The following is a 22,311-nucleotide window of genomic DNA, read 5'->3' on the forward strand; positions in this document are numbered from 1 at the left end:
ACACTGAAAGTAGTTTTGACATTGAAAAATAAAACATTTTAAATATGTAAAGAAAAGCAGAAGAAAACAGACAAAAACGTTAAAAACATGAGAGTATCATCATAGGGGTTTCAATGTCCGTTTTTTCTTTAATGACAATGTTGCCACAATATTAGGTCCATAAAAAATGAGCCGTAATATTGTGTCTGAATGTTTTACTTATATTTGAGTGAATTTTGTAGCATTGAAGAGAAAAAGAAAATGTGGCCCGTACGGGGATCGAACCCGCGACCTTGGCGTTATTAGCACCACGCTCTAACCAACTGAGCTAACCGGCCATATCGCCTGTCGCGACCAGTGTCTTTGAAGAACCATAGAAAGCCTCTGTTTTTGTAAAATTTAGTGTTTTTTTTTTTATTAATCCGGTTTTATTTGTCATTCTAAAGACAAAACACTGCTAATAATCTAGGATATCCGGGTCCAACAAACGCTAAGGCGGGAGTGACGGTCTGTTGCCATAGTTACCCCCCAAGAGAAGACGAGACTGCTCACGTGACCTGGCAAGATGGCGACTATAATGTAGAATGGGATGTAAATGTGAGTATCTTTCTCTTACCGCGGCTTTTCCCCTGAACGGGTGTGAAGATCGATCATTTCTCTTAGCGCAGCCTTGCTGGGTTTTTTTCCTTAAAGAGAAGCGGGACACATTTTGCTCCGTTTTGGTCTCCCTGCTTCCTGCCGTCTGAGGAAGCGCTGCGTGAATCAGCTAACGTTAGCTCTCCCCTGCCACATCTGACCACTTATTGATTTACTGCTGCTGAGCTCCTAACACTGTTATTAAGCTGGATCGCAGCCAGTGATGTTCAGGTTCTCCTCTTTCTTGTGGTTGTGTCTCCTCTCTGCCAGGATCTGAGTTACCACGGTCCGTGTTGGGACGGTATTGGGAACTACTGGTCAATTGTTCATCACATCTGGTGACCAGGATGGCCTTAAATGTCTTTGGTAAGCAGCATCACACATCAGGTGATGTAGTTGGAGTGTGTTCATTTTTCTGTGTGTGTATTTAGGAAAAGATGCTAAGATCTGTTATTTCTTTCACTTACGGTTAATGTTTTATAAAGCCGGACAAGTAAAACTGGATATTAAATAATATCTACATCTAGTAGGTACAAATGCACCACCTCGTATTAACATTCCCAGTTATTTGCTAATTAAATCTATTAGTTTTGCACTTTATTGCATGTCGATACACCAGGATTGAGGGTAAAAGTGCCACAGTGCAATAAAACATGCAAAAATATTTAAATGTGATCATTAAAATAAAATTGGAAATCATTCAATAAACATATTAAATGTGAAAAATATTAAAAGCAATAAATACATACCATACAATCTTATTTGTTATCAAATAGTTTCTGTCCACTATTTGATTATGCATCAAGCTAAATCTAAATAGTTTTGTTCATAATGTTCACAAATACATTTCTAGCACATATATTTAATAAATGATGATTGTTTTCCATACAGTTTACTACAATCATCAGTAAAATGATTGTTTGGTCAATTGTTAGTTTGTCTAAACTTTTTTTTAATGGATTTAAAAGGCAATAAATGCCTATTTTTACCAGTTATTTCCAGATTTAATTAAAAATTTAATGGATTCATTCCAGAGGTATTTTACCTACAATTATTTATTTTATTTTAATATATTTATTTCCTGTTTTATTCAATAAATAATAATGTTTTGGATTGCCACTGGTTTGTGCAAAATTGAGCTTAATGTTGAATATTTACACTTCCATTTGTATTAAACAGTCTGTAGTAAAGTAATCTACAACGCGCCACACCTTTCCTCGTGTATTTACTCAAAACGTCACGGTAACTGCAGTGGATTCTGGACACAGAGTCCATGTTATGTCTGCGTTGGCGGGTTTGTCTAATCGAGCGGCTGTATTGCTCTGAGAAGGGAGGGCGAGACGCTCGCTCGCTCCGGGAGGATTGGGAGTTATTTTGAAGACAGGATACCAAAGAGGACGAGTGCTCGACAGATAAGGCTTGAGGAATGAGCACAGAGTACACCAAGACAGGAAGTCCCGCTGTTAGTTTTACACATGCAGCAAAGACAGAACAATCTGCAAGGTGCTGACCAGAGGGTGCATGTTTATTTTTATTGCAGGACTTGGAGTTTGTTGTGGAAACAATTTAATTTAATGTTTGGCTGTTGCAAGCATTGTTTCTAATGAGAGCAAATCCAGGCATCTGTTAATCGTTTACACTTATTATGATCAAGGAACTAGAGATATGGCAACATTATCTGCTCTGAGAAGGGAGGGTGAGAGTTTCATTATGTGGCCATAAAGATGATAACATTTGCACAAAATGCGGTTATATGCTTCAGAAGGGTCATTTTGTACAGGGCTAATAAATGTTTTGCAAATACATTGTCATCTCAATATCAGTGTGTGCAATATTAATATCGCAAAGACTCCTGAAGTGTTATGAATTTCCATTTTTGATGCACCTATTCTGTGCATTTTTCTTCTTATTCAAGCTTTTTTTCTAACAAAATAACTCCTGCAGTTAAGCCCAAAGACTCTGGGGTTTGGATAAAATCCTGATACTTTTTCCTGAAATCTTAAGCTTAGCCGATGCTTTTATTTATTATTGTTTTGTTGGATGAAAACTCTGCATTTTCAGCTACTGTGACCCTCAATCCACACAACAGCTGGCAGGAGATGAAAAGTTCAATCTAACCTGACCTTACCTAGTTCAGGGATTATATAAAAATTCAAACTTTGTCCACTTGATGGCAGCGTAGCAAAGGGCAATAAGAGTATAATTTTTCCTTTGTCTTCAGATCACGATGAGTACAGACCACCAGTCTGGAAATCTTACTGTAAGTATTAATATAGGCACTTTTTATGCAATATGTGTGATTTTGTTTCTGATTTTACATTTTTATCTTATATCTTTATTACTTTGAGATAACCACAAAGTGATGCCTTCTCTGTTGATGTTTGGCAAACCATCTGAAGTCTGTTTTCTGCTGTAGTGTACCAGCTCCAGCAGGAGGCGCCACATCCTCGCAGGATCACTTGCACATCAGAGGTGAGATCACGCCTTCTGGCATCATCACTGCTAGCTGCAATCTTTAAATCCACAATTCTAATAAGGAAATATTTATTCATTTATTTGATTTTTAGACCACCGATGTAATCAGAAAAGCAGACAAAAGGTTCATTTTAACTCCTGAAGAGCTGCAGAGATCTAAAGCTGAGTTGGAAGAATCTATTTGCAGAATCATTGACAAGATGTGCAATTTTTGAACAAAATATATAAGAAATCCCTTTCGCTGTTTGCCACAGGTCTTATGGGAGATATGGCAAACCTGAGAAAGACTTTGACAAGAAGTAATCCGATTTAGAATAATGTAAAAGTCAAACACAACCCAGAGAACAGGACAGTTCATGGCAGCAGGGGAGGCGGTGTTAAGTCTCCCTGTGTTTCTAAAGGTCAGGCTGGTCTCACCCTGAGCCACACGAGAAATCACAGAACACCTCTATATTCATACACAACTAATTGTCTTCCTCTGCAAAATGTAAAGGTCAAGATTCTTGCTGACCTTGCACTAATTGATACACCGCTGCACATCTGTCCAAACTAGAACGAGACACCAGATGTCTGTGGTTTGGGAGAACCCAAAGGGATTACTGTTGGGATTGTCCGTCTGTTGAATTTGTTGATAGCTGTCCTCTGAGGTTGGGCTTGTCGTGGTGTTTGTGTAGGTACTAAATGAGCAGCTTTTGGCTTTGCGACACAGTCCATGACCCAATTATAGGAGGCGGGTAGACTGGATTGAGGACACCCCACTTCTCCTTACCCTCGTCTGCTCCAATCAGCAGAGACTATTTAGGTGTCGCCATATGTGACTAAATAACTGTCCTTTATCTGTGACTCATATTTATTAATGCTCTGTGACACCAAGAAGCTTTGTAACATCTAAGAGGTCTGCACTACCTCTGTGATGACCAATGATGAAACATGATGATTTGAGTTGATTTCACTTCATTAGTCAAAATGGAGAGTTAATTATTAGGGTGATTTAATAAAGAAAAGTTTCTTAATGAGTGATCAACCAATCATTCTACTAACGATCAACTGTTCTTTGATCGCCTCTGACTTTTCTCCATTTCAATAAATGCTGTATAAATAAAAAAATGAGCGAGGAGCGATGGACCAATTGAGGAAGACTCAAAGCAGACATCCGCCGGACACTTCTTGTCTCTGTACCTTGCATTAATTAATGTCAATGTTCTTGAAGGTGGGATCTTAATAATGTAATTTTGAGCTTTGTCTCAGTCTTGCCTGCTTCAAGTTCAAAGTCTGGTACATATCTCAGACTTTATCTCAAGAGTGGTCTTGATCTTTCCCCCTCCAAAGTCTTAGTCATGAGACCAATGTTGGTCTTGTCTCCTATAAACTGTTGGTCGTGTCTCTGTCTCAAGACTGGTCTTTGTCTTGGTCTCGCCTCCTACAAAATCTTGGTCTTTGTCTCTTGTGTCCAATAACATCAATGGTCTTGACTGTGGTCTAAATTAATTTGGTCTTGGTCTAGGATTTGATCTTACCTCTTTCAAAGTTTTGGTCTAGTCACACTCTGCCTCTTGCGTCACGACAACAATGTTCTTGAAGTTTGTCTCTCCTGGGTTTGGTCTTGGTCATTTAAAGTCTTGGTTTTGTCTCTGTGTCTTGCATACAATAACATCAATGTTGGTTTTTTATTAGTTTGGTCTTGGACTCTGTCCAGCCTTTCTCAGTATCTTGCCTCCCTTCTGATTAAGTAGCTTTTAACACTACTCTGAATGCACACCACTGCTTCAGATTGTTGTTTCCTGACATTGTTAACCCTTCCAATCTATAAGTGGATGATGAACCTGCTATATGATCCAATTCAGGCAGCTCTGCTGGTTGGCAATATGAATTAGTAGATGATGTTTCTACACAGCCCTGGGCTATAATATTTAAAAATGTGTGGCCTAAGACTCACCATTTTGAAGTATTGGTGAGATTTAACATTTTGGAGAGTATAACTTTTTTGTTTCGCTTCCTGCCGTTCCCTGTTTAAACACAAAAACACAAAAAAATGTCACATTTCATCACTTTGTTTCATCATTTCTCTCAGGGGACAAAAAAGCTGAAAGGTCTGGGCGTGAATTAAATCCCTTCTCTTTACTAAGTGCTGCTGATGGTGTCAATTGGGTGTTAGTAATGGTTATTAGGGCTGGCTTGGCTCGTGTCCTGGGAACACGTGCACAGCTGACATGAGGCAGCTAGTGAACCTCCGCTTTGCTCATAAACCAGCTGGATTTCCTTCATTCCAGCTGAAATGTTTCTCAGTTTCACCATCTCACACACAATGTGTCACGGTTTACTTTGACAGCTTGAGCACAATGCATTCACACTGTAAATATATACAAAAGAATCCCATCTTTTATGGAAATCCATAAGATTTATTATTGTTTTAAAATCAACACCGTGTCTAAATTAACATTCACTGCTGTTTGTGTTGATTTATTGGCTCAGCAGCAGATTTGTTGGCAGCAACAAAGTGTTCAGCTTTTATATCTGACTCATGCAATATTCTGTTCACCCACATAGTCACGAACACAGTGGCTGTTTGGTGAAAAATACTTTCAAGTTCTGAACTTTTATTGTTGTCATTTAAGCTGTATTTTCTCCCTGTTCAGGTGGAAAACCGGCCTAAGTACTATGGAAGGGAGTAAGTTACTGTTTTGTGATTGAATATGATGACCATTGATCTTAGATCTTTAGTTGCTAAATCCGACTGTCTTCCTGGTCCAGGTTCCATGGGATGATATCCAGAGAGGAGGCCGATCAGCTCCTGAGTCAGGCTGAAGGCAGCTACCTCATCAGGGAGAGCCAGAGGCAGCCGGGCACCTACACTCTGGCTTTAAGGTATTTCTAAGAAACCATGTGTGACTTGGTGTTTAGACGACTCCTGAACTGGGACCAGAATGGAGTTCTTTTTAACTCAATCTCAAAAACTGAGTTTTTATCTGATAAATTCAGTGCATCTCTTCTAAAGGAGGCTTCATTTGCTTATAATAAATATGAGGCTTTATTAACTGAGCCACCATGTTTTCACTGAGTAGGCGTCACACTTTTGAAATGGGCACATGGCTCGATTCAGATTGGCTTTTGGGTCAATTGCTCTATTCATAGACGCGTCATTCTTCCACCTGAACTGCTCTGTCTCCCTGTGGTTCTAATTACCTTCCATAAATACTCTTTCATAAACCAGAGTCCCAATCTGGGTGGCAGAAAAAGAAAGGTTGGGTTTTGGGTTAATGATTTATACCGGTGCTGTTTTATCTCGCAGCGGTTTCACTATTGACCCATTTCAGTTTTCCTGCAGAAACGGTAACTTGCTGGGCACAGTTACACATTCACACACAAAATCTGTCATCTTAAACAAAGAAAAATATTCAACAGTTGTTAAAATCAGAAAATCCTGAAGGAAAATATTTTATGTCTCATAATGTCAGGCCTTTGGTCAGACAGCACCTGTTGCTCTGCTCAGGTTAAAAATCACAAATTTCACAAGAGTTGAAATTGTCATGTCCAGCTTAACGGTGTTTGGCACCAGATGGTAAAAAAATCATTTGAACTGAGAGAATTAGAAACATTTTGATCTTACTTTCAGAACAAAGTCAGTACAGCTTCCTCTTTCTTCCAGGTTTGGAAACCAGACGAGGAATTTCCGTCTCTACCACGATGGGAAACACTTTGTTGGCGAGAAAAGGTTCGAGTCTATCCATGACCTGGTGACGGATGGCCTCATCACGCTCTACATCGAGACAAAGGTGCTTGTGAAAATATTTTTCCAGACTGTTATAGGAAAAACACAACATGTTTTTTCAGACTTCTTTGATATTTCTTTCTGAAAACTGTGGAAAACTTTGTCTGGAAAAGTCAGATTTTTACATGAAAGCTGTGCAGTAGCCCTGATTTAATCTGTTTTACCCAACAAATTAAACCACATTAATACTGTGGCTCTATTTCTTCTCTCAGGCAGCAGAGTACATCGCCAAGATGACCATCAACCCCATCTACGAACGCGTGGGCTACACCACTCTGAACCAGGAGCCCACTCTGAAGAAACTCCTGCCACACAGCCCAGAGACGCCCGGCGGACCAGTCCCTATCAAAGATGGCCGAAACACAGAAGAGAGGGTGAGTGATCAGGACCAACCTTCTGTCCACAGTGAAAGGTCAAAGGTTGTAGGGTCTCCAGTGATGCCTAAGACTTTCAGGATTCACATTAAAAACCCATCATTATTTCCAGGATAAATAGTTTTAATCTGGGAGCTGCTGCTGCAGAAATATAAATAATAATTCTAGTTTTAATCATTTCTTGATTATCTAATTAGCTAAACAAACACAAACACCCAAGAAACAACAAAGCCTTACTGCTACTTAATTTAGAGTGGAAGATAATTGCATTCAAGATATTAAACTTGAACTTTTGTCTAAATTTATGCAACTTACATAAGAAATCATTAGAGCTGCTGTTTCACTAACGCACACAAAGGGATGAATAATTTATTAGCGGAAGCTGTAAGAGTTTGTTCTGCAGGCAATGCACCAAATAAAATTCCTTAGTTCCAAGCCCGTAATATCCTAAGTAGCCACTTTGTAATAAAACTACAAGTTGTGAAAGCTGTGAAATCCCAGTCATGACTGAAGTAATTAAAACAACCAGAGGTGAATTTAAATAAGAGCAGAGGTGAAGGCGGTTGGTGTAGATGCAGCAGTGGGAGGTGGAGGAGGATGGATGCAGAGGAGAGATGGCCTCCAGCCAAGGGCTCTGCAGTAAAGTTACATAACAGCAGCAGGATGCAGAAGGTTCCAATCTCCAGAATGTTCAGGATTCATTTCCATTCAGCTGTGAAATGATTCGTTTTCTCTCTGTAGGTGGATTCAGTTTAGTTGCACGGGGGTGGAGGTGATTTGATAAGGTGGACTTAATGATTGTTTGCACATTAAACCCCCCAGAATCATCCTCCGCGTGGATCTTTTAATGAAATATGTGACTAAGTGTTGGAGTTTGAGGGGTATAAATACTTTTGCAAGGTGTGAAAGTGACATTTGTGGATCCTGAGGCCCTGCATGACCTGCAGTGCATGACCACCTTCCACTGCACCTCATACATCACTGTCTGTGCTTCGGTGTGCATGTGCGTTGGTGGAGGGGGGGGTTGGTCCTGTGTACGTGTGTGCTTTTGTAATTGGGTGGAATTGCAGACAAAGCAGTGCAGCTGTGACACTGAGACCAGAACTGGCTCCCATCATTGTTTTATTACTCTCTATGATGGGTTTGGTGGCGTTTTTAAAGCTTCCAGATGATCCAAGAGCGCCTTACAATGACTGTCTGCTTGCTTGTTTTGTGTCTTTAAGGTTTAAAATCTATTTATTATGATATATTTTACAACAAAAATAATTTTAAAAGAACCAAATACACAATTTAAAGCTTAACTGTGAAGTTTTTCTACTCTACGTTGGTCCTAAGATATCAGAAAATATATATTTACCTGAAGCAACAATTAGGAGAAACAACCTTGTATTTCTCTAATATATTTGGACAATATGGTTATTTAATATCAACTTTAGCAACATCGAAATAATATAAAAAAATGATAAAAATTGCGCTTTAATTTGTTTTTGTGAATTTCAGGAGAAAAATGCAGTTTATGTTGAAGAATAAATTAAGACACTCAAATAAATTCCCACTTAAAACAAATAAGAAATTCAAAATTAAATATTTTATTGCTCAAAATGCAACAACATAAAATTCCTCTAGTGGATGCTTAATGATTTGTACCAAAGGATGCTTCTTCAGCTAAAAAAATACTTTAAAAAAAATAATTAATAGATTAATAATTGGATAGCAAAAGGTGCGTGGTAAGATTTTTTTTACAGAATAAATACCAGGTGAACTAAAACTGTACCACTTGAGGAGTTCAGAAAAACTGCTATTTTTTTCCATCTTAAATGCAAAGCGTATATGTTTGTACAGATTTGACTTAATTACTGTTGAATATGTTGTTGTTCCAGCAAAATTTTCTTCTCTTGAGCTGGTAACGATTAATCGATTGCAGAATTAGTTGACAATTATTTCAATAATTGCTTCATTAATCCAGCAAAAACTACCTGGGAATTAAAAAAAACAAACATTAATCTAGGTATTAAAAGTAAGTGATGTCATCATTTTATGGAGTTCAGCTTCTTCTCTTTGTTGGGTGCAAACAGACCTTAGTGTTATTGTTTGTTTATTACAAAATGCACCAGTAAAAGCAAGTTTGTTTTGTTTTTTTTCATCTGTAAATGTTAAACTTAAAGACAAAAGAATGGAGGGAAAGAAAAAGTGTGAAGGAATGAATAAAACAACAGCTTGTTCCTCGGCTCGTTCTCTCCTCCCCCGGGACCAGGCGAGGTGACAGAACCAGTGGCGAAACAACAGGAACCGCTGGAGCGTGATTGGCCCGTTCCTCTCTCATTGTGACCTGTTAAATTCGTCCGTTGCTGCAGCCTCCTCCCTCCGCCTCTCCTCCGTCTCCCTCCATCCCTCCTCCTGTCTCTCACTAACACAGTGAGAGCCATGTGGGCAGAAGCGCTCATCCACCGGAGACTCAGGAATCCTGTCGCATCATTCCCAGCTGGGAGTATTTCACTGTCACCTTCCAGGAAATGAAGCGTTTTTGTGTTTTTGTTAGTTTTAATCCATGGGACTGATTCAGAAGAGCTTTTGTTGTGAAGTGGAGATGCTCTAATCTGATTGGCTGATCTTTGTTGTGGGTTGCTTTCGTCAGGATGTTGTCAGTCGGAAATTGGAGGGTGTAATTGTTCCAGAACTTTTTACTTAAATTTTTTCCTTTAATAGAAATCCACTTTAGATCGTGAACCATGCCGAGCAGAGAGTCTTACGCTGTTAAAAGAGGAAAAAAGCAGCAAAACAGACGAAACAAGAAGAAAATGAGTCAGAAAGGATCTCTGTTTTCAGTTGCTCTCGGGCTGAATGCCAGTGTCGGTTCAGTTCCTTCCCTGGCCGCCTCCAGGACCGGTCCGGATCCGGCGAAACGGACGGCGGCCCCCTCCAAACTCTCCTCCCCTGCTTCCACCTTCTGGCAACCAATCAGATCTTTTGCCCTTTCGCAGCTCACGTCTCTGGTGCGGCGCGCCACGCTGAGGGAGAGCGACATGGTGCCCAAGTATGAGAAGGTCCACAACTTCAAGGTGAGGCTTTATCTGACCGGGTGGGGAACATGAGGTTCTGTGTTGGCATGACAACAGAGCTGATGGTTAGACCAGGTTCCTGCAGTCTGGAGGCGTCTGCAGCTGGTTTGACTGGTTTTATGGTCCGGAGAAGTTAGGAAAACAAAATAAGAGCATGGAAAAATATTGGCATAACCAGAAGTTTTTATTCTCACATTCGCTAAATTTTATTCATCCATCCATCCATCCATCCATCCATCCATCCATCCATCCATCCATCCATCCATCCATCCATCCATCCATCCATCCATCCATCCATCCATCCATCCATCCATCCATCCATCCATCCATCCATCCATCCATCCATCCATCCATCCAGATCAAAGATGCTCTTTGATCTGATTGATTAATTATAAAGTTCTTTAAAGTTTGTCAAACTGACTCATTTTAACATGAACTCCTGACTTGTAGGAACCAAATGTTGAATATTAACAAGCTTGTTGCTCAGTGAGGTTATCAGCATGTCATTATAAAGGACCAGTTGGTTCAGTAAATGAGCTGATTAAATCTCTCCATCATGTCTCTCTCAGTCTTTCGTTCGTTCCTCACTGTCTATTTTTAAGATTACAGCTGGCACTCAGCAGTTACTTGACCTCTCTGAGTGATTTTCTCACCTTTTCTTATCAACACAGAGCTGCTCAACACAACCTTTTGTTACTTCAGTCCATATCTTCTCCTTTTAATTATGTTTTCTGTCATTTAAAATGTGTAAAAGCAGCTGTTTGAACTTTTTCTGCCCTGCAGGTTCACACGTTCAGAGGTCCTCACTGGTGTGAATACTGTGCCAACTTCATGTGGGGTCTGATCGCTCAGGGAGTCAAATGTGCAGGTATTTAAATCTATATGTTGTGGGTGTTTGACGCCGTCCGCCCCTCTGTTTAACCCAGAGATGCTGACGTTGACTCATCTGCTGTTTTGTAACGTGAAGCCTGTCCAGTTCTGAAGAACAACGTGTCTCTGTGTGGGCGCCCGTCCTGCTCCTACGCTTCAGTCCTGCTGCAATCATAGGAAACATCAGAGATGATGCAGCAAGTCGCAGTTCACTCCTGTTGACACGGAGAAAGGGATGAGAGACGGAAAAGATGAGAAACTGGAGGGACAGGAATCATTCCTGTTGTCCATTTATCGATCCATACATTCATTTTTTCAGACATTCTTTAATCCAACCGTCCGTCCAGATGGACATTTGTTTGTCAATCTGTCTGTTCATCCGTTCATCCATCTCTTTGTCCATTCATCCATTCGTCTATCCAACTCTTCATCCATTTATCCACCCATCTGTTTGTCCATCTAACGTCCATTTATCTATTCACCCATCCATCCGTCCATCCATCTGTTCAATCATCCATCCTTTAGTCTATCAATTTATCTGACCATCTGTTCGTTTATCCATCCATCTGTCTGACTGTCCATTTTTTATCCATCCATCCATCCTTCCATCCATCCATCCATCCTTCATCTTTTTGTCCATTTATCCATCTGTTCATCCAGCTTTTCATCCATTCATCTATTCACCCCTTCATTCCCCCAGTTGTTTACTCATCCCTCTATCCAAGTTTTCATCCAGTCATCATTGATCCATCCTTCCTTCCTTCTCTCCCTCCGTTTATTCTCTCAGATTCTGGAATTTCATGAATTGGTTAAGACTACATTTATTCTGCCATAAATTCAAGTGTTCATTTTTCCTTTGTAGTTTGGTTAAAACACAAAGTTTAGACTTTAAATTTGTCACATCACGACTTTGGATGAGTAAAAGACGATGTGTGTGTTCCTCCGGTCAGACTGCGGGCTGAACGTTCACAAGCAGTGCTCCAAAGTCGTCCCCAACGACTGCCAGCCGGACCTGCGGCACGTCAAGAAGGTCTACAGCTGCGACCTGACCACGCTGGTCAAAGCCCACAACACCAAGAGGCCCATGGTGGTCGACATGTGCATTCAGGAAATCGAAGCTCGAGGTGAGACGAAGGAAGCCGGAGTGAGTCAGAGATTATGTAACGTAGAGAGAAGAACACCCACAAGGCTGCTGCGTGCGTCAGCCGCTCATTGATTATAGAATAAGCAGAAAATGAGGAGATGTAACAGCTCTGTCTGGAGTTTTAGTGATTTATCTCCCCTAAATTACAATTTATGCTTTTATTTTTAGGATTATTACATAATATTTAAAATTATTTATCAAAGAAATGAACCAGAATCTGAAATGTCCAATCGTTCAGGTCTTCAGTCTGAGGGTCTGTACAGAATATCTGGCTTCAGTGAGCTGATTGAGGACGTCAAGCTGGCCTTTGACAGAGGTGAGTGTCGCCCCCTGCTGTCCACAGGTTGTCACCACAACCAAGGCTGAGCAATACAGTAGTTTAATCAATTATTTAATCAAAGTTTTGTTGTTTGAAGATTTAACTTTTGGAAAATATGGATATTTTCACGAATGCGCTCCTTGGGGTTTTATAATTCAGTGTCAGCTCAGGGCGGCCATCTTGTTTTACAACTTTTGTTTATTTGGACTTTGAATTCAACTCTACGACAGAGTTGTTGGGATCAGGCTATTATTATTATTTATTATAAGAATAATGTCATAATATTGCAAGAATAAAGCCATGTGATAATCGAGTTGAAATAATATGAGAATAAAGCTGTAATAATATGAGGATAAAGTCAAAATATCATCAGAATAAAGTCATAATATTTGTAGAATGAAGTAGTAACTTTATGAGAACTCCAACACAAAAAGTTACAAACAATTAAAATGAGGAATACTGAACAACTTGTGGGTTTTAAGCAAAGATTCTCATAGCTTGTCCCTAATTCTCTGCCGTACAACTCAAAGAAGGGATGATTGAACTGAAAAATACTTTAAAAATATGTTTTCTGCCATTTCTATTTTTTTTGGAAAATAAAGCAAGAAAAAAAATCTTAAAATTATTTAAGCCATGTTGCCCAGCCTTACCACCACCTTGTTTTTGTTTCTTGATTTGTCGGCCGTCGCTGATCGATTTTTCGTTTTCCACAGACGGAGAGAAAGCAGACATTTCATCAAACGCTTATGAGGACATAAACATCATCACCGGCGCCCTCAAGCTGTACTTCAGGGAACTGCCGATTCCTCTCATCACATACGACGCTTACCCACGCTTCATAGAGACCGCAAGTGGGTGTTCCTGCTTTAATTGACATTTTGTGTTAAGTTTAGGATGTTATTTGATGGTTAAAGTTCTTCTACTGTGTGGCGTAGAAATTACAGACCCAGAAAAACGACTGGAGTCTCTGCATGAGGCCTTGAAGCTGCTGCCCCCCGCCCACATCGAGACACTCAGATACCTCATGGCTCACCTCAAGAGGTCAGCACTGTAGCTTTACCAATTATAATGTCTTTATCTTAACTTAGCAGAAGAAGAAATCTTATGTCGCCCCCTGCTGTTCGTCCAGGGTCACGGATTACGAGAAGGAGAACCTCATGTCCAGCGAGAACCTGGGTATCGTCTTCGGTCCGACGCTGATGAGGGCGCCTGAACTGGACGCCATGACGGCCCTCAATGACATCCGATACCAGAGACTGGTGGTGGAGACGCTCATTACCAATGAAGATGTGTTGTTCTGAGAGAAAAGGACGAAAAAAAAGCTCCGGAGAAATGGAGGAACATGTCTGGAAAGATGAAGGAAGGGACTGTTTACGAGGATTCCCCCGCATTTTTATGTAATCTTTCACAATCAGCAAACTTGAAGATGTTAAATATTGATAATGACAGCTGAAACTCTGAGCCTTCTGAGGTCAAAAGAACGTAGCAACTGCCCATGTAGGGGAAACACTGGTTTTAGTTTTTAAACGGATGCCTTGAAACTTTTAGCTTTTAGTTTTTCTGTTTATTTATCTTGTGAAAAGACCAACAGAGGTGGCATTGACTTATGCATCTTGACATTTCAAGTTGAATCAGAGGCTAGAGAAGAAATGAGCTCAATTTGTATATTATTTGGTTAATTTTTAGCATGACATTTATTTTTTCTCTTTGTTGTACCAATGCTTGTTAGCTAAAAATCTTTTTTCCGTCTTAAACTGTGCCACATTTGTAAGCAAAATTCAGCAACATTTAAAATTTATTTCAGTTCAATCCAATTAAAAATGCTTTATTTATCCCAAAGTGAAATTAAATGTTGTCATGACTCACATTATCAAAGAGCCTTTTGGAATGTATTATGGTTAAAAAAAACAGGCAGAGATGTTGGAGTTGGGGATATAATTGAGGTTTTATGGTTAGAAAACCGGGCAGAGATGTTGGAGTTGGGGATATAATTGAGGTTTTATGGTTAGAAAACCGGGCAGAGATGTTGGAGTTGGGGATATAATTGAGGTTTTATGGTTAGAAAACCGGGCAGAGATGTTGGAGTTGGGGATATAATTGAGGTTTTATGGTTAGAAAACCGGGCAGAGATGTTGGAGTTGGGGATATGTCTGACTTGAATTGATGGTTTGAATGTCTTCTTTCTCTCTCTGCAACCATGAAGCCTTCTTTTCAACTCCTCTAGGATTTGTGGTCATATTACATGTATTAAGGCCTTTACGGGGATTTAATACCAACAAGCACTTTTACAACAAAGAAATAATCAAATCTGTGTTTTTCTTGCTATAAACTTCAAGACTTCACTTTTCTGTCTTCACTATGAAGCCAACATGTTCATTTAAATCTCCTCTGAAAAGGAAGCAGTACTGGCTAATGAAAGTAGAATATGAAGGAGTTTATTTTCATCTTCTTTTTAAAGAAACTTGTGCCATTTGAAGGAATAAAATGGAGGCCTTTTGCTTGTTTCTGCTCATCAGTTAAGACTCCCTGTTTCTTGTTTTTACCCCCACTTTTGTCGGGGGACGGTGTTTGAATTGAAGCGATGATGACCCGGAGAAGTAAAGAGTTGGATGTAACTAACAAAGTTCTTTATCAAACATTACCTAACCAAGTACTAACATCAAACTTTCCCTCTGAGCCGTCTGTTGTCTGTGAAATTTGCTTTTTTTTTAGCATCTTGAAATGTCATTTTTTATTGTCATAGCTGTAAAGTATTTTCTATATGGTTTCTGCATGTTGTAATTAAATTATTAAACATGGCTTTCAAATCATGATCTGAATGTGATGCATTTATAATAAAAGAAATGGACTGTGTGCAGAGAAAGTTGACTGGAGGAAAGAAATGTGATGGAAAAACTACTTAAGGAAGTAGAGCTTTAGTGTCTAGCAGTTGTTTGGTTTTTCCATGCAAAGTCAGCTCTGAAAGGTTTTTAAATTATATTGTTTTAATTTGAAATAAGCATTTCATAATGGAATAAATTTTATTTGAATAGCATATTTTCAGCAACAGAGCAACAAAAATGTGCTTTTGCAAGGAAAATAAAAATTAACAAGAAAAAAGTACAAAAATTACTTTGCAGAGTTAAAAACTGAATTCTGGCTCTCTATAGCTGATTCTCCATACAAAATAATTGCACAAATAGAAATAACAAAAATAAAAATGCACGCAAATTTTGAAAAAAGAAGAAAAAAACTAATTCTTTACATCATCTACAGGTTTCTGAATGTATTTCTCTCCCATTACTGCATAAAAAATACAAATATGTAGGTGGAAGTACCATGTTTTGGACCCGTCAGCTCACCATCATAGAATACACCATGTAATAGAGTGCCTTAAAAATACCAACATCTTCAAAAGATTAAACTGAAGAACTATATTTTGTAGTATAACAATGAGCCAAAATTCAAATAAAATTTGAAATTTGCAAACTTTTTTGATCCCAAAGGGGAAGTCAAGTAAAATACTAAAACATAAATACATAAACCTACCATTGTCCTAATTTTTAACCAAGTTTAACAAATTTAAACTGATATATTTTACTGGGAAAAACATGGCTAATGTATGTTAATTCACAATAATGTGTGAACATTTCTTGAGAAAGAATTGAATATTTATTGGATATTTTTATAATTTTGTCTTAATTTTGTATAAACAATTTAAATTAACCACGGATATCTTTTGTGTTTAATAATATAGAGGTGTAAATATACATATAAAATAAAAATACATATATATAAACATTAAATTTGCATGTTTCGTTGTGCCACGTGCTCCATGATATTTTACATGTAGGCAAAATGACTGAACAGACATGCCTTCGCAGATGGGACGGAAAACGTGAGGCCTGAAGTTGAAGGAAAAACATGAGAAAACGTGGACAAGTGCAAAGGTAAGAAACATTTACTTAATTTCAAATGTTTAGGTGATATAGACATATTAAGAAAGTGCTTCAGTTGAATGGCTGCACAATTAGTGGGTTTCACATACGAGAAGGCCTTGATTTTGCATCACGCAGTGTCTTGCTGCCATCTGGTGGACAGAAAGGTGAACTACATCAAATTAAAATAATTTATAGGTCCAAGTTTCGTTTTTGTGAGCGTGTTTGTTAACGATTGTGAAGTGTATTCAGGCTGTCTCTGTGTCATATAAACTTTATATAGAGCCACTTTATACTCGCCACTGCCATCAAAAAGGGATCTCTCATGTCTTTCCTTCAGGCCTCGTTGGCGCAGTAGGCAGCGCGTCAGTCTCATAATCTGAAGGTCGTGAGTTCGAGCCTCACACGGGGCATGTTTTTAACCGTTTTTCCTAGTTTTATTTTGGAGTTTGATCTAATTTAAAAAATGTTAATATTTTAATTATATACGGGCTTCATCTACTGATTGTCTTTTAAAGAAATACAATTATATCTGTTAGCGTGCTCCGATCAGGTTTTTTAAGCTGCTGATTCCTATTCCGATCACACACGAGGGTTGATCACTGGCGATCGCCGATCAGCTGGATTGGCTGTAAAATTTTCGCTTTAGCCCTCTATGGCATTGTGTTGCCCTCAGGCAACAAACCACTATTTTGGCCCACACACCGCCCCTTTAAAGTTTTTTTAAGTAAAACATCACATAAAAAATCTGATGATATGTCTGTGACCAATGAAATTTGAGCTGGGCGTGGCTTTGACCTTGTCTTGGGGTGAAACAATCCTTTTTTTGGACCGCAGCTGACTTGGACACACCGCTAGCAGAAGGTAAGATAAATTTCACTTTTTTACATGTTTAAATTTAAATAATTTTGTATAAATAATATCTGTGATGTGCATGAATAAGTGAAAAAGCATATTTGATTGAGTAAAGACACCTTTTGTCTTCATTTATATACTAAAATGGCAGTTTGTCATTCGTTGCCTCAGGGCAACATTGTGCAGTTAGTCCACTTTTGTGTGAACTATAACATGCTCATGGATGGAGATGTGTAGGGATATGTAGTTATCAACATAATCAATTTTTTTCTGTACTATCTACTATTACTCATAGGAAATGGATGCACAAAGATTTTATGGGCGTAAGGAGCATGATCAAGCGGTTAGGCTCATTCCTTCTGACAGTGAGGACAGTGAGCTTGAGGAGAGTGACAGTGAGGAAGAGTGGACTCCAAAATCAGGTTTGAGGGAGAGTTAGGAGATCAGGGTTCAGTCAATAGAGTAACATACTGTATGGAATGAGCATGTATGTGCGTTTGTACATAAGTGAGTGAAGAGAGGTATATATAACCTATTCTAATTTTATGCTTACTGGTTTCTTTTGAAAACAGATGACCTGCCTGATGACAATGAGTCTGTGGATGAAGAGGAAAATGAAGAGGATGAAGTATCACAGGAAGCTGTTCCACGCTTACCTCGTTGGAGAACACCCCACAGTGCCAATATCACTGATTACCCAGAATGGCAGGCCAGTCTTCCAAAATCAGATCATATCAATTCCCCCTACAAATACTTCAAGATGTTTTTTTCTGAAGACATTCTGGAAGTAGTTCTAGAGCAGTCAAATTTATATGCCATTCAGTGTGACACCAACAAGCCCCTTAACCTCACTAAGAAAGAACTGGAACAATTTATGGGTACAGCAGTATACATGTCATTGTTTGGATTACCAGGCACCCGCATGTTTTGGAACAAAGCCACCCGAGTGTCCCAGGTAGCTGACACCATGGCACTAAACAGATGGGAGTTCATTAAAAAATCCCTGCACTTCAACAACAATGAAGTGAGACAACGAGAAAATATTGATCCACTCCACAAAATCCGACCACTGGTCACTCATCTTACCTCAAAGCTGCAGACAATACCAATGAGTGAGAAGTTGGCTGTGGATGAGCAGATGGTCCCTTTCAAGGGAAGAAATAGACTCAAGCAATACCTGCCAGCTAAGCCAAAGAAATGGGGCTACAAGATATTCATCTTGGCTGGCTCTGATGGTGTCCCGCACAATTTTGAGATTTACACGGAGAGAGTTGTGCAACCACCTGAGCTGCCAGATGTAGGAGCAAGTGGCAATGTTGTCCTCCGCCTGGCCCAGCCAATACCCAGACAGCAGAACTACAAGGTGTTCTTTGACAACTGGTTCACGAGTGTCCCTCTCATTCTCACACTTGCTCACCAGGGAATTCACTGTACTGGTACTGTTCGTAGCAACAGACTACCAGGTGTCAACTTGATGTGTGATGTTGAGTTGAAGAGAACTGGGCGTGGATCTTTTGAACAGAAGATCGCCATGGTTGGAGAAACCACCTTGCATGCTGTGAAATGGTATGATAACCGTTCAGTCAGTCTTCTCAGCAATTACATTGGAGCGCACCCAGTCACCGACGTTGATAGGTGGGATGGCAAGCAAAAAAAAATCATCAAAATTCCCTGTCCTGCTGTGGTGAGAGAGTACAATAAGAATATGGGTGGAGTGGATCTGCTGGACTCCCTCATTGCACTGTACCGCAACAAAATCAGGTCGAAAAAGTGGTACCATCGGCTGATGTTCCACTTTATCGACATGACCATCGTGACTGCCTGGCTGCTCTACAAGAGAGACTGCAGCAGCACTGGGATGAGAAAAGAGGAACAGATGAGGCTTTATACATTCAAGTCATATATTGCAGAAAGCTTGTGCAAAAGTGGAAAGAATCTGGAGCGTAAGAGAGGTCGTCCCAGTTCCACAATTGCTGGGGAGTACGAAGAGAAGAGGAGAAGAGGACCTACTACACCTATCCCGGTCCCTGATGTGCGTCTGGATGCCACAGCCCACTGGATGGTCATGGATGAAAAGAAAGGGAGATGCAAGGTACCAAGATGCAAAGGTACACCTAAAGCCAAGTGCCAAAAATGTGACGCCCGCCTTTGTTTCACATCCACCAGCAACTGCTTCATGAGGTTCCATACAGAATAATACAAACTGTACTTTGTAAAAAAGAGAAACACGGAGCCATTCAGTACCCCACAGGAACATGTATTTGGAAACATAAACACACACTGCAGCTAATCTCTAATGCACTAATTGATAAACCATTTGTGGCTGTTTGTTGAAAGGAAACTTGTTGAAATTGTTGTTGTTGAAATTAAACTTCTTCTAATGTGTTTATTGCTTGTTTGTTAATCATTCCACTTAAAGAAAACCTTGGCGTTTTAGTACCCTCATAGCATGTTGTTGCCCTGAGACAACAAACCAAAATCTGGTGGGGGTGGCAGGGTGGAGCACATTTTCTGATTGATATATTATAAAGACCCCCTCAAACTCCCAAAACTAGGGTGAAATATTTTTTTCCTCATAAAATAAAAATTCATGCCATAGAGGGTTAGGTATAAATGCTACTATCATCTGGAAAACTTATCTGGCAATAAATTTAATTTAGACAAAAAACATGTAAAATACTTGCAGGCCCAATGCAGCAGCTATTCAATCAAAAGACAACTGAAAAACATGCAAGACACTAAGATGTTTTTCAAACGACGTATCAACGGTGCAGACATCAGCCCGGCTAGCTCAGTCGGTAGAGCATGAGACTCTTAATCTCAGGGTCGTGGGTTCGAGCCCCACGTTGGGCGTATTCTTTTATTTGTCTCATCCACAAAGCTGTCACAGACTGAGTCTTGGGTGTATCACATTGCGTACAGGACTTTCACACCTTGTAAGCATTGGTGGTTCAGTGGTAGAATTCTCGCCTGCCACGCGGGAGGCCCGGGTTCGATTCCCGGCCAATGCAAGACATACTTTTTATTTATGCACGAATTTTTTACCTTTTTCTCAAAATCGTGCTAAAAAAATCAGTGTTTGTGAAATAAGTCTAAGCACTTTCAAGATACTAATTAAGCTACTTTGTCTTGCTCAACAGCAGCAGCTGCAAAGTAGCATTAAGTCGTTAATGCTGTGCCTGTGAACAAATAATTTTGAACCAAATGTTCTTGCCACATTTTAAGTCTGTCTTGCTGGTATTCATTGTGCATAAAACAATAAGTAAAGAACCTTCCACAACTAAAAACAAAAACAAACTTAACTCCCCGTCGGGGAATCGAACCCCGGTCTCCCGCGTGACAGGCGGGGATACTCACCACTATACTAACGAGGAAATGATAGATGGTTTGTGTGTCTTTCTGCATGTCTGTCTGCCTGTTGCGGTATTGCCCAATATGTAGGCGTTGGTGGTTCAGTGGTCTCGCCTGCCACACGGGGAGGAGACGAATATAAGCGTAGTTCACCGAAAGCCTAAAAGCTAGAGGATTTTAGGCAGTTAAAAAAAAAATATATATATATATATATATAAATATATATATATATAATTGTAACCAAAGAATAGAATTTAGTCGGGTTCAGATAGCAGTTTACTATCAACCAGTTTTGTTTATTACAAATTTCTGGACTGAAATACATCCAACTTCATCTCAACTCAAATCTTAGAGTGAACAACATTCACTATAACAGAGTCCTTGGTAAAGGAAAAAAACAAAAGAAGCTGGCCAGCAAAAAAAAAGTTCATATAGAGCTCTATATTTGTATGTGTGTGTCTGGTGCATACAAATGAAAAAGGTTGTCTTGACTGGGATAGGGACCCAGAATGATGATGGCAGCCGGTGTCCACAAACACGGAAAATTCAGCAGCCTCTCCTTCCTCCTCTGCAGGCACACGAAGGCCCAACGTTCCTCTCACAACAATGCAGACATTACAAATCTCCAGTAATGCTCACCTAGCAGGGAAACATCATATGGGCATCAAAGTTAGGCAATATGTAGACGCCAGGCTGAGACTAGCATGTCTCTGTTGCCCGGGAATTCCCTTAGCAACTGCAGTCGGAATTCTGCCGTAAAGTAATGTCGTTCCGTTCTCTTAAAGGGACACTACCCATAAAGTAAAAGAATACAGAAAAGCAAAATAACACAGTACAAATACAGCAGGGTTACATAATCACAGAGAATACGTGGAAACAGCGCTCCTAAAATCCCCTGGTGGTCAAACAGTGCATTACATCCTTAGTGTTAAGAACTACCATAGAGAATGAACAGGAAAAGTTAAGAGAGTTAAGCTTAATTATACTATAACCTGTGAACAAATAATTTTGAACCAAATGTGCTTGCCCATTTTAAGTCTGTCTTGCTGGTATTTATCGTGCATAAAACAGTAAGTAAAGGACCTTCCACAACAAAACAAAATGAAGTTTTACTCCCCGTCGGGGAATCGAACCCCGGTCTCCCGCGTGACAGGCGGGGATACTCACCACTATACTAACGAGGAGATGATGTCTGATACATACCACGCCCCATAGAAAACCTTCGACCCACTACAGCTCCCACGTGTCTCTTTGCATGTTTGTGTGCCTGTTGTGGGGATTGCCTGGCATGTAAGCATTGGTGGTTCAGTGGTAGAATTCTCGCCTGCCACGCGGGAGGCCCGGGTTCGATTCCCGGCCAATGCAACAAGTTTTACGTATCCGAACTGATGTTATATCTTGTGAAACTATTTGTACTTCCTTTTGCGGAATCAAACCCTGGTCTCCCACCGTGACAAGCTGTCGTGTGTTTGTCACAGCCCCTTTTTAGTCTTGGCCATTCCACACGGACCAAAGTTTCAGGTTGTGGGAGATGTATGGTGGGTGTGAACAGAAGCTCATCCT

The 22,311-nt window shown here is 39.8% G+C and overlaps 2 protein-coding genes and 7 non-coding genes across 12 annotated transcripts in view; 5 read left to right on the plus strand and 4 right to left on the minus strand.

Annotated features, from left to right (window-relative positions):
* LOC114140903 (uncharacterized) overlaps positions 1 to 22,311 on the minus strand; it is a 1,158,965-nt gene that overhangs the window by 942,650 nt on the left and 194,004 nt on the right.
* On the minus strand, positions 244 to 317 carry trnai-aau (transfer RNA isoleucine (anticodon AAU)). Its single transcript has one exon. It is a non-coding gene; the product is annotated as a tRNA-Ile (tRNA).
* On the plus strand, positions 426 to 15,438 carry LOC114140917 (N-chimaerin). 4 transcript variants are annotated; one of them, XR_003594721.1, is made up of 16 exons: positions 427 to 576; positions 886 to 981; positions 2,837 to 2,875; positions 3,032 to 3,087; positions 5,727 to 5,758; positions 5,842 to 5,955; positions 6,737 to 6,863; positions 7,072 to 7,233; positions 10,215 to 10,292; positions 11,076 to 11,160; positions 12,113 to 12,286; positions 12,545 to 12,622; positions 13,339 to 13,476; positions 13,561 to 13,666; positions 13,755 to 14,514; positions 14,569 to 15,438. XR_003594721.1 is itself a non-coding variant. In XM_028011242.1 (15 exons), the coding sequence occupies exons 2-15, from the start codon at positions 963 to 965 to the stop codon at positions 13,924 to 13,926; spliced, it is 1,380 nt and encodes a 459-aa protein (XP_027867043.1). In that variant the 5' UTR covers positions 426 to 570; positions 886 to 962; the 3' UTR covers positions 13,927 to 15,438. The 4 variants fall into 4 exon arrangements, 3 of the variants coding, with proteins under 3 accessions (XP_027867043.1, XP_027867041.1, XP_027867044.1); XM_028011242.1 differs by having other exon boundaries at positions 426 to 570; positions 13,755 to 15,438; XM_028011240.1 differs by having other exon boundaries at positions 13,755 to 15,438.
* On the plus strand, positions 16,883 to 16,955 carry trnam-cau (transfer RNA methionine (anticodon CAU)). Its single transcript has one exon. It is a non-coding gene; the product is annotated as a tRNA-Met (tRNA).
* trnak-cuu (transfer RNA lysine (anticodon CUU)) lies at positions 20,178 to 20,250 on the plus strand. Its single transcript has one exon. It is a non-coding gene; the product is annotated as a tRNA-Lys (tRNA).
* On the plus strand, positions 20,338 to 20,408 carry trnag-gcc (transfer RNA glycine (anticodon GCC)). The gene has a single exon. It is a non-coding gene; the product is annotated as a tRNA-Gly (tRNA).
* On the minus strand, positions 20,700 to 20,771 carry trnad-guc (transfer RNA aspartic acid (anticodon GUC)). The gene has a single exon. It is a non-coding gene; the product is annotated as a tRNA-Asp (tRNA).
* Positions 21,861 to 21,932, minus strand: trnad-guc (transfer RNA aspartic acid (anticodon GUC)). The gene has a single exon. It is a non-coding gene; the product is annotated as a tRNA-Asp (tRNA).
* Positions 22,043 to 22,113, plus strand: trnag-gcc (transfer RNA glycine (anticodon GCC)). The gene has a single exon. It is a non-coding gene; the product is annotated as a tRNA-Gly (tRNA).

The sequence above is a fragment of the Xiphophorus couchianus genome, chromosome 24 (assembly GCF_001444195.1).
Source record: "Xiphophorus couchianus chromosome 24, X_couchianus-1.0, whole genome shotgun sequence".
Taxonomy (NCBI): Eukaryota; Metazoa; Chordata; class Actinopteri; order Cyprinodontiformes; family Poeciliidae; genus Xiphophorus; species Xiphophorus couchianus.

Coding starts and splice junctions, on each gene's coding strand:
- LOC114140917 (XM_028011242.1), top strand. Junction 3,088..5,726: donor GGATCACTTGCACATCAGAG/GTGAGATCACGC, acceptor CTCCCTGTTCAG/GTGGAAAACCGGCCTAAGTA. Junction 7,234..10,214: donor GCCGAAACACAGAAGAGAGG/GTGAGTGATCAG, acceptor GCCCTTTCGCAG/CTCACGTCTCTGGTGCGGCG.